The 12023-nt window shown below is 39.3% G+C and overlaps 1 protein-coding gene across 1 annotated transcript in view; it reads right to left on the bottom strand.

The window, feature by feature from the left end:
• LOC114645215 (BMP/retinoic acid-inducible neural-specific protein 3-like) overlaps positions 1-12023 on the bottom strand; it is a 294652-nt gene that overhangs the window by 140252 nt on the left and 142377 nt on the right. Inside the window, exon 5 of the mRNA XM_028793103.2 lies at positions 3726-3916. Coding sequence (XP_028648936.2) covers positions 3726-3916 — 191 coding nt within the window. The remainder of the gene's footprint in view (positions 1-3725; positions 3917-12023) is intronic.

Raw genomic sequence — 12023 nt, 5'->3', positions numbered from 1 at the left:
TAAATGAGAAAAATTCACAAATCCCCAAAACTGACACCCTTGGTGCCCCTGACTTGGACAAAGTGAATATTTCAGGCATTTGATGAGAATAAGCTAATGAGATACGGAATGAATTTTGGACAAGACAGTAGTGTCACCTTTGGTGACAGTGAGGGACTTTAATAGCTATGTAAAAAGGGGAGAAAGAAGCCTCCTGTCACTTGATGTACAAGGGTAAGACCTTTCACTTTAAAAATGAAGTATTGCATTGAATGTTCTGATCAGTTCACTTGTTATCTTAAAGCTGGCGTCATGCCCACTCATTCTCTCCATCCGTTCATTTATTCACAGGCTGGTCACAGGGGTACATTATCCAGCTGTGTGTTAACAGATGCTGCAATGTCTGCTACAGGTTCCCACTAGAGTAAGTGTAAAGTGCCTGCTACATAACATTTTACATAGAAATAAATATTCAGTTACAGGGAAAGAAAGCATATTGTGATAGGGTGCTGGGCTGCAAGGAGGTGCCTAGGATAAAATGGGTATAAAGAAGACAAGCCTGTCCTTGAAAAGAAGAAAGCAGACTGGTCACATGAAATCTCCTGTAAGGGCCTTCTACAGTTATGTGTGCTGGATGCCCTTGAAAGGCAGTAGACAGGAGCAGCAGCATACATAAGAGTGCATTGTGGTGAAGAAGGAAGCATTCACTGGGATTCAAGAAGGTATGTGCAAATACAGTTATAGGTAGAAGCCTGCTGGGAAAGTATTCACCTGAACCACTGGGCAGCAGCACAAAGCAACTATAAGATATAGGTGCAGCACTATGACTTGCTATGAGAGAAAAGGATCAGTCCCAGACACGAGGTATCAGAGTTCAGGGAGACTGGGGCCATCAGTGGGATCACTGGAGGGGGTACAGCCTCAGGTTTTACTGACATCAGTAACAGTTCAATGGATCATCCCTTATGTTGCCCCAAGCCTGGACAGAATGTTTCTATTAAATGTGAAATTCAGTGTTGGAGCAAACGGTCAACTGGCACAAGAATGATAGGGACCAGAGCTGTGACAGAGAGAGAGAGAAGGGAGAATAAGGGAACATTTTGGGTGCACTTTACTGAGAGGACAGGAGGATGTGAAATGAACAGAGATGGGCTCCTCTCCTGTGCAGTATGGCCCCGTCAAGAGATATATTTTATTTTCAGAATTTCATCTGTGGGAATGAGAACCAAATACCCCACAATGTTTTTAAAGATGCGTTTACCTGTTATATTCTGATAATTTCAACAGCTAATATTTAAACCCCCCCTGCCAATCATTGCACTATATTAAGCTACGTTGCTAAATTGCTACATGACTTGCACATACATCCATTAACCAACCTGCTATATTCACTTTAGGATCTACAGAGGCTAAAACTTATCAAAGCAGCAGTGACAAGAACCAAACCTAGACAAGGAAGTAGATACCACAGGAAACCACAAGGAATAGTTATGGACACAGCCACGCTCAGCTGGCCTCTTCAGATGTTCTCTCTCATCATGGCTTCAGGTACAAATCTCTGCTGCCCAGAACACCTAATGTGCCTACTAAGAGAATCCTCTTTCTAGTCTAGTATTTTAAACCACAGGTTTTCTGTATCTCTATCATTTCTTGTCAAGGAGGAGAGGAAAGGAGCTCTATACTATTCTTATGATTTACCACTTTGCTGCTTTTATTTGAAAAGTTTTTCTGTCCACTATATCAGTGAACTTTATCTACAATACAGTATTTGGTTATAGTAAAATACACTTCTGTCTAATGTCCCTCTAGAGCACATAAACATTTGGGAAACCTTGACAAGCTTAAGTCAATAATGAAATCAGGTAACATTAGGAAATACTGAGCACATTCAGAAGAGTTTAAAAACAGAACAGCTCCTTATCTCGTCCTCAACATACTGTAGTAGAACATAATGTGTTGAATCCCTTACATGATTACGATATCTCCTCTCCTGGAAATAGTGTCATACTCTCTGCCAGAAGGCTTCAAAAATCCATATTTATTTTGCTACAGTTGGTGCATCAAAATGATGCAGCCACCCACTTATTCTCCTCCACACATGAAATTTTAGTTAAGTAGCGGGTTTGGATATTTCTAACAAACATGCTTCCTAAAAAGCCCTCCAGCTAAATATAAAATTAGAAAAATGAAGTAAAAAGATCATCAACATCTGACTAGTTAAAACAATGATTGACTTCATATTAAATTAAAGCCTTCAGAAAATGTTAGTTGAGAAAAATTATATCACAGTTAAGTGGCATGGTAACATGATGATGGGTGGTTTTATTCCAGCCTGTATTTCATAATGTGCTTGGAGCATCTCTGTATGCCATCATAACTCAGAACAAAGACCGACAAAACACTAATCTTTATTAAAATTTGTGTTTTTTTCAAGTACAAACATGTTTTTAAAAAGAGATCACAAAGTGACAACAGAATGAAAGCAAACCCAAGCTACCCCACTGGGCCTGGCTTTATAAGTTCAGGTCTCTCTGTTACATAGCATGACTTGCCCACTCACCCACCATCCACAAAACCACTACCTCCAGTACTTTTCTTCAATTCTAATCTCTGGCAACATTATCTCCCTGCCACTGAATAAATACCCATTGTCACACATGAGTGCATGGAAGGCAGTCATTGGGTTTGACAGAATGTGTGGTTATACCAGACCAGGTGGTTGACTGTGCACACTGACACCTTTTCTCCTTCCTCTACAGATCCACAGAAGGAAAGTCCACCTAACCTCACTTCTGGTTCCAGCTCAGACCTCCCAGCCAATCCCATGCCTGCCCTCTCTTCCGAGTGCAGCCCAAACGACACGTCTCTTCCTGCCTTTTCTCTATTAAAACTCTTGCGCCCTGTATCCCATTTAGTCCCATATTGGACTCAGTCCACGAGTGATCTCTCAATTTGTCTTAAGTTTGTTTACAATTTGCTCAACCTTTTCTGAAGTATATTGGGTGGATCCCTAAACCTTTTCCTGGCTCTGTGTTTTCTTGTTACACCACACATCCAGTTTCTATTCCACTTTCTTAAGTCTGGTGTTGCAGAGAAGGCACAAATCAGCCCTAGAGAGGATACACTACATAAAAATACTCATACGGTCATCCTCCACAAATAGTTTTTTTGATTTTGGAGTGTCCTAAATTGTGCTCCCTGTCTGCAATTACACAACATCACAACATCCTGAAAATGGAATAAGTGGGTTTTTACTGCAATGAACAAGAAGGACATGGAATCGGCATCAAGACAGTACGATACTCGCCACTTCATTGACTAGCATCTCTTCTCATCTTTATTAACAAGCAGTAGGTCATCCTAACTGCTTTACAAATACAGCTTCCAACTTAAAATGATGGCAAAAGAAAAGACAGCTTTTGAAAAGATTTAGTATTACCTCAAGTTACTATGGTAGGATAATCCTAGGCATAAACGTAATGACATATGGTGGGAAGGAAATTAAAAAGAAGAAGAATTAAAAGAGAAAATGTAGCATCAAAAATGTATAGGATCAAATTAAAAGAACAGCAAGTGCCCAAATGAAAAGGGAAGCAATAGGAGTTTCAGCGTATTTGGATTGAGATACTAAGATCTTTCAGAGTAACAGACCTTCACTGGTAAGATGAAACCTCCATATTACCTTGCAATCAGCATGTAACATGGGGCACAGAAACAGTTTGTAAAAAAGAGGAGACAGACATTACCTTGATGGCTGTGGTGGCTATCTGGAGATGGTGTAATTTTCGAAGGGTACTCTCTCGGTCAATAAAATAAGAGGCGGCCAGTTGATGAAGGGTCTCCAAAGTTGGCGCAGAGCTGTTATCATTAGAGTCTTTTGGGTTGCCTTTCTTGCTTAGTTTTTTCTTGTTTACAAAAATCGTCAAAGATTCTTCCCCTAGGGAGTACAGAAAGATACATATTGAGCCATGAGTTGTCATCAATGTCTCTAAAAAAAGTCTCCTGCTTTGCTAGCCACTTTGCTCACCAGACTCTTAAATAGAATTAGGTGAAAAGTGTCAATTTGGAAGCTTTGGGAGTGAAAAAGGGGGGCACCACAATATTTCATAGGGGAGCAAGAGCAGAACAGACAAATACTTAGACATTTTAAAGGTTGCCTGAGTGTTCTGAGAGTGTCAGGAAAGTTCTCTAAGAAATAGGTCCTCAGCCTTTTGTTCACCTCCTAGGACACAAGAAGGGACCTGGTGATGGTGCTGGTACAGTGGGCCACCATTCCAATGGACACACATTTAAATTTGAACCATCAGATATTTTTTATTTTCAGCTGTCATGATCTCATGCAGACAACTCATATACTCAACCTATTATGTATTCAACAGTATTAAACTTGATAACTGTCACCATCATCACCATCATTTTCTTTGCTGACCAAATCTACCCTACAAATCTGTTACATCTACTGTCTGTGGTAAGTCTTTAAGTGAGACACCAAATAAGGTCACTGTCCTCCTAGCATACAGTATGATAAAATTTAAATAAAGGAGAATGGCATCATTTTGTTATAACCATCCATGCATTATGCTGTCAGGTTAATGCAGGTCAGGGTCAGAAATTAGGTTATTTCACCTGGTGACACAACATGAGTAGGTGATTAAGGATGAATGTGCAGAGATGCTTCCTGCCTTGAGCCTAATGCCAACTGGACATGCTTTGGCCCCCACAGCTAAACTTGATATTTTGGAGTAGAAAATTGGATAGGACTGGCCAGCTTTGTTGGGCTGAATGACCTGTTCTCATCTACAGTACATTTTTCTAATATTCTAATGTTCTAACTCTAAATAGGATTAAACTGCTGAAGTTTGCTAAGACACCACCATAATTGGCCTGACCTCAGACAGGGATGAAATGCCATATCATAGGGAGGTGGATCAGCTGGCCAAATGGTGAACCCTCAACAATCTAAACTTGAATTCAGTAAACAGCATAAATAATTGTAGATTTTAGGAGATACTCCTCAATTTCTACACCCCTACTTATAACTGATGTCACTGTCAGCAGTGTAGAATGTTTTACATTTCTTGGCACAACTATCACTCACAGTCTGAACTGGAGTGAAAACATAACAGCTCTAGTCAAAAAAGCCCAGCATCAAAAGTTTTTTTCCTGTGAACATAAAAAGTTTAACTTGTCTCAGTCAGTGCTGGTACAGTTTTATAGAGCTGTCATTGAAAGCAGCTCCACTTTCTCCATAAACAGTCTGGTATGGCAATGCATCTGATCATTAGAAACATAAACTGCAGCATGTTATTCAGATAGCAATAACAGCTGTAGCCATCATGGGTCAGGAAAGAAGCCAGAAATATAAGAAAAGACAACAAGCATCCAGGCAACCATCTCTTTCAGTTATTACCGTTGGGGAAATGTTACTGGTCATTAAAGGCAAGAAATTGTAGACATACAAAACAGTTTATTCCTATCACAGTCATTATGGTTAAACACAGTCTCTGATTCATCTCCACCTTCTCCTGATTTTTAAACTCCTCCTCCATCCAATCTAAATTATGTTTTTATTTCTGTTTAAATTACAAGAGCTAATTTGATTTATTACTAGGCAAAAATGCAATTTTCATTTAATGTATTGCTTTATATATTTGTGATTTGTGCACTACTACTGAATATAATCCTGTGATGCTGTCACACAGTGTACATTGTATTGTTCAATTGTATTTATCTTGTTATGTGTATGAATGTAACACCAAAAGAAATTCCTAACAACTATGCTGCCTGGCAATAAAGCTGAGGATCAAATGAATGGAAGGCATGGCTTAAAGAATGGATGAACATATGTAATTTTTTTTAAATAAAAGCAAAGAAAGAAGTGTCAAGGAGGATAGGGATTATCTGGCATCCTGGCCATGGTGGATGGTTCCTTACCCAGTTGGGAGGCCCTCATAATGGATGGTTCCCATGCATGAATGGACATCCTGATTGGAAACCATTTCCCAGATGAGATATTATAATGGAAAGACAGGAGGAGACTGCCACCTGGGGCCATGTGCTCTACCAACATGATGGGTGGCAGCATCCCACTGGTAAATCTCCCATGTGCTCACCATCAGGGCAACATGGGAGTTATAGTCCCAAATGGCGGCTCTGCTGGGCTTCTTGGGAGATGGTCGGAGGTGCAGAGAAGAGAATTTCTTGTTTTAATAATGTTCTGCCTGAAGCAGAAGTGCTTCCTGGGTGAAATGTTGTGGCACCAGAATCAGACAGACAAGCAGACAGACAGACAGACAGACAGACAGACAGACAGACAGACAGACAGACAGACAGACAGACAGACAGACAGACAGATAGATAGATAGATAGATAGATAGATAGATAGATAGATAGATAGATAGATAGATAGATAGATAGATAGATAGATAGATAGATAGATAGAACCTTATTTGTCCCCAGGGAGAAATTTGGCTTTTTTGAAATAGAATAAAGATAAAGAAGTATAAAGGAAGCCTCTCTGCTTCATCAATGCTAGTAGGAAGCTTGCCTTGGGAGGACTGAAGGTGTGAAAAACAAAAAAAGAATTAACATTGTGGAAGTAAGAGGCCTGTGAAAGAGTACTTTGTCAAATATTATTGATTTTGATTTTGATACTTTGTCAAATATTATTGATTTGAATGCAGGACGTGTCTGTGAGTTTGTGCCTAGGGTTTGGTTTGAGATATCCCCTGTTGTCAAAGCGGGTTTAGTTTCCTGTCATCTTCTTGTTTAAATGTAGTTTTAAAACTTTCTTTATGTGAAGCTGATTTGGGAAATATGATTGACATTTATTTCCCTACATATTCCATAGGTATACATATAACAAAACTATTGTGACAGGATCAAAATTACAGCTTTCACTTCTCAATCGGCCTACATGTTTTAGCCATCTCTGAACACGATTTGACAGAGTTTGGAGTGGTGCCAGTGTGTGTGTATAAGAGAATGTGTGCCTCTAGACACGATCACTCAGTCCAAATGAAACTTGGCACACTTATTAGCATTGCAAAATGCTAGAAGCCATTTGATTCTGAGGAAAAATTGGTTCAGTAGACTTTGCTCTAGAGAGATTAAAAAATTGTGTATTTTATGTATATTTTGCTCCAACTACAACACCACTGGGGAACCAGAATGATTCTTCCATATCTATATATGAATAAAAAAGTCATTCTTTGAATAAATTCCATATAACAAAATATTAGCCAGCAACAATCAACTGATAAAATGAAAGCATTTTGTGGAGAAATTTATATGTTGGGCATATCAGATTTTTCTTTTTTTTCCAATGACAAAGGCAGAAAACAAACTTAAGGACAAAGGTTTTGATTCTTGTCTGTGTCATTGCTTATTGCAGATCTGCTACGTGTCCATGTGGGATTTCCCTCACATTCTAAAGACATGTATGATAGTTGATTGGCCCAATATGAGTTGTAGTAGGTGTTTGAATGAGTTTGCCCTCCAACGGTCATATTCAGGGCTAGTTCCAGAAAAGTGATGGATACATGAATGATTTAGTCATGGCAGTCTTTACATTCCCAAAAAGTGTGAAAATTAAATTAATTTAATGTAAATGTTTATGTTTTTATTTTAAATCAACCAAGGTTTTATATACAATTGCTATTGGCCCAGATGGCCATTTTGGGCAGATGGTGTCACAGTGCTCTGAAACCACCATCATCCATTTACGTGGCCTTGTGACAATGCGGGTTTTGCTCCACGCTCCCATCTTGCGTCCGATGAGCTTGGCAGTGAGGTATAACAATGAAGCAAGGGGATGGTGCAGAAGTGCCAAGTGCTTTTATTAAAAACAACAACGACAGAACAAGCGTTCAAAATAAATAAAGTGCAGTGTCTCTCAAAATCTTCAATAAATAAATAATCCATAAAAACAGAAGTGAAATAGTAGAGGTTAAAATCCATTAGAAATAAACTCTTTAAAAACAACGAGGTTAAAACAACGGCTGGAAGCAGTCTCTTTAAAATCCAAAGCACGGTGCCTTCTTTTTACCTGGTGGCTCCCCTGCTTCTCCCATCAGGCTTCTCAGCAGGGGAGTCACCCTTCCTGCAGTTGACCTTCTCTCCACTCAAGTGATCTGGAGGCTTCCCGATCCCTGGCTTCAGTTGCGCTCCCTCCATACTGAGACTTGGCTTTCCCCCAACGGCTAGGACCCTCACGTTGGGGAATCCATCACCCAAGCCTCCCGACTCCTGCTGTCTTCTACGGTGAGCCATCCTTCTGCTGGTCACTCCTGCTCCTCACAATGCTCAGCAGGAGTGACCACTACCAATTGCCCTCGGTGTCGGCCAAACACCCTGCAAGGCTCGCCGTCTAGCTGCTTACGCTCGCACTCTCTCTGTTTCTCCCACTCACTCACGCACCGGCTTTCTCCTCGCTACTTCCAGCTCTCTTCCTCACTCCTGCAACCTCCGTTTCTTTCTCTTTTTTTTTTCTGCCCCCCTGCTTGCCGCCTCTGTATATCATGGGGACATGGATCAACTGTGGCAATCAGCAGCTCCCAGGAACAATTACAGATGTGGACGATTCCTCACCTGTGCACTTAAGTGAGAATCGCCCGCATCCTGAATTCCCCGAGAACCGCTTGGCCACACACCACCACACTCCTCGCTAAGTCGCGATTATTTATTTAAAAAAAACTGGCCCTTTTGACATGAGCTGTAGACCTGCTATACCTCAGGCCTAAGTAGTGTGCATCATGATGGGCTTTACTTATTACTCTTTTGCAACCACACTGTTGCTCCTCTCACTACACTCATATTGTCCTTTAATTTACAAATTATTTCCTTCCACTTTCCACCATATAAAATGCAAAGGAGGTTATCCCATGTTTGGCAAGTGTTACAACAGACAACAACTTTCAGTGAGTCCACGACCATTAAAATGGTACTTTTATTCCACCATAAGCAGACTTCACCTCTGGGTTTAGTTTTATTGTGATTTTCACTCTGATACACTGTGAGTCTTGACTGCTTACTGGTGTAGCAGACAGGTAGACTTTTGGGTCATAGTTGGTCTCAGGTTTAGTTTAGGATTGTTGTGTTTTGAACCTTTTTATATGCCTTTCACATAGTCCTTTTGTTTTTGTTGTCCATTCTATTGACATTACACTTTTTAGTCCCCTCCTTGGTCACTGGTCTGTCACCTGTTAAGAATGTTGACATATTCTCCAGCTGTCAGACCCTTATCATTGTAAGTTGGGTGTAATCTTCCTTAATGCTGGAGCATACTACTTATTATACAGAGCACTTTTCATGAAATGCACTTACGTGGTTAGGTTTTGGTTATCAATTTAATGTTGGTTCAGCAAGAAATGATAAAGAAATGAAAGCCACCTTCAAGATGAAATGTAAAAAGAGGACAGAAGCTCAAGTTTCGACCCAATGACATTCTGCTAACTAAACATTCACATTTTTGGGATATGAGATTAAGCTAAAATACCCAGAGAAAACAACACATACACCAGGAGGACATTCAAACTTCACAGAGTTGGTGACCAGGCTGAGACCTCTGGAGCTGACAGGCAGGGGAGCTGATGACTAAATCACAGTATCACCCTTTAAGGAAGCAATTAGTTAAAAAATACTGCAAGTTTCAAAATAGTCTTTACAGTGATGGATATAGACTCACAACAACTTCTTATAAAATATGACCTAAAGGAAAAAAAGGAATTTTGACAGCAATAACTGGTTGTAAGCAGAGAAATGAGGTTTCATGAATTTAGTTTCAGCTCTGGGAATGGCAGAAAGCTGATGCTGTCAACCATAAAAGAGGCCAATATGTCAAGTTAAAGGACAGGGTACTCTAAGATGTAATGGCTGTCTGCTAAAATTTCACAGCTTTAGTTGCATGATCTGAACTGAGAATTATTAACACTGACTCAGGTTGTGCACATGTGGTCAATGTCCCATTTACCAAAAGTTAATTTTATGTTCAACACATGCATTTGGTTTAATTTGAATGAACATCTTACTCTTCTTGTCAATGCTACATTAATGCATAAAGATTATTTCTTACAAAGCAGTTTAATAATCATGCTCACTTTGATGATTACAGGCCAGTAAGAGTAATACAAACCCAATTCAGTATAAAACGTAACAGTGGATAGGAAAGCTTAGCTGAGTGGCTTAGTGGTCTGCCTTCCAGCCTTACACCTGCAGGGAAATTTTGTCTTGGATCTGAATTTTCTTAATGTCTTTGTAATTTTAATGCAAGGTATACTATTTTTTGAGTTATGCATGTAGAGAAAAGCCAAGCAAAATGACACCTTTTATTGGCTAACTAAAAAGATTACAATATGCAAGCTTTCGAGGCAACTCAGGCCCCTTCTTCAGGCTTTTCTCTACATTGATAATGGCTAACACGGTACAACACCCTAGTACTTGAGTTATGCATGATAGACAAATAGTTGGCTCCAAATGTATCCTGTGTTTGTGGATGGCTCCTGTGGGACAGACTGGCATTCCACACAGGGCTTCCTTTGTTCCTGTCTATAGGCTTAAGTGGAGTGGATAATATTTGGGTGGATATAAGACAGAAAATGAATTAGCCAGTATAGATGTGTAAAGGGATAATCAGCCTGGGTTTAGACATGTGTTGGACTTTAATGAATCAGCAAAATCGTAAAACTGTACAATATTTTTAACCTTATCTTTCAAAAAAATTTTTAATAAGGACTTTCTTGAGCAAGCGATTATCAAGCTACAATGCAAGAAGTAGACATTTAAGCAACTCCAGTAGAGAACTGGTATGAATTGAAAATCTTTGTCTCAGTCAGTAGTTTCCATATATTAAATGCGGTCCTGCAAAATACAGTTAGTGCTGGGTCTGTGGCACTTTTCAATTTAAGTAGATAATTTTGATAAAAAATATACCTTATTAGTGTATGACATTTTCATATGGAAATAAATCAGGTAATGGGCAGCATGAGGGTACAAGTAGTAGCACTGCATCTCACAGGTCCACCATCCTAGGAGTAAATCTTGCCATCCAGATGTGGAGTTTGCATATGTGCCCTTGTGGGTTTTCTACCAGTTTTCCTTCTGATATATCCAAAGATGGACTGGCAGCCTGTCCAGAGCTACTTCCTGCCTTGCACTCACTGCTGTTAACATGGACTCCAGTTCCCCAAAGCACTGAATTGGATTAAATGGGTTTGAGAATTTTATGTCAGTTTACCTAATTTGATTAGATTTGTAAACATGAAACAGTATCTGGACAGTATTATTTGCACAGATATGTGGGAAGTTAATATTAAAATCAGGATCAAACAAAGCATAGAAGCAGTTTAAAAAGTTAACAGGATTTTGGCTCTTATAGTGGGCTGTGTGGAGTCCTAGTCAAGGGAGATCCTAATTAGGATCTATAAAGGTACCGTGAGGTTCCACTTGCACATACTGAGAGCCTTTTAAGGTTCCATGTCACAAGAATGACATATTGTAAGAATACAAGAAGCAGCAGATAAGTGTTATAATCAAAGATGGATTATTCTCTTTTATGTGAGAGTAGTGGAGATTAACAATAGGCAATTCACAGTATACGTAATCAAGTAAGTTTAATCTAACTAAGAAATAAGAATATCTTACAGTCTAAAAATGTGGGAAGAGCAAATTCAGAACACAAAATGGTCTAAAGTCAGTTCTTAAAATTCTTTACTACTGTTATTTTGCTCAAGAAATCTTTCAGTCACGATTATTATCCTTGCCATAGAAATGAATCCCGAACAAGTCTTTAATGACATACTCAGCACAATGTCACATGCAGACAGATATGGAAAAGTGGTGGATGATAATAAACATGACACAAGTTACTACTCTGAGAATAAAGATACTGGCAACATTTAACACCCAAATAGCAAAACAAAGTCAAAAAGAGTTTAAAATTTTGTAAATATTGTCAGTGTTGGCATCACTTACAATGCAGGAGCAGAAGTGGAAAATACTTATGGGTAGATCTGGTACAAAAGTGGCATAATGATTTTTCTTCCACA

This window comes from Erpetoichthys calabaricus, chromosome 10, assembly GCF_900747795.2.
Source record: "Erpetoichthys calabaricus chromosome 10, fErpCal1.3, whole genome shotgun sequence".
Classification (NCBI taxonomy): domain Eukaryota; kingdom Metazoa; phylum Chordata; class Cladistia; order Polypteriformes; family Polypteridae; genus Erpetoichthys; species Erpetoichthys calabaricus.
Note: the sequence above shows the minus strand (reverse complement) of the source record. Positions and strands in the feature narration are given on the sequence as shown.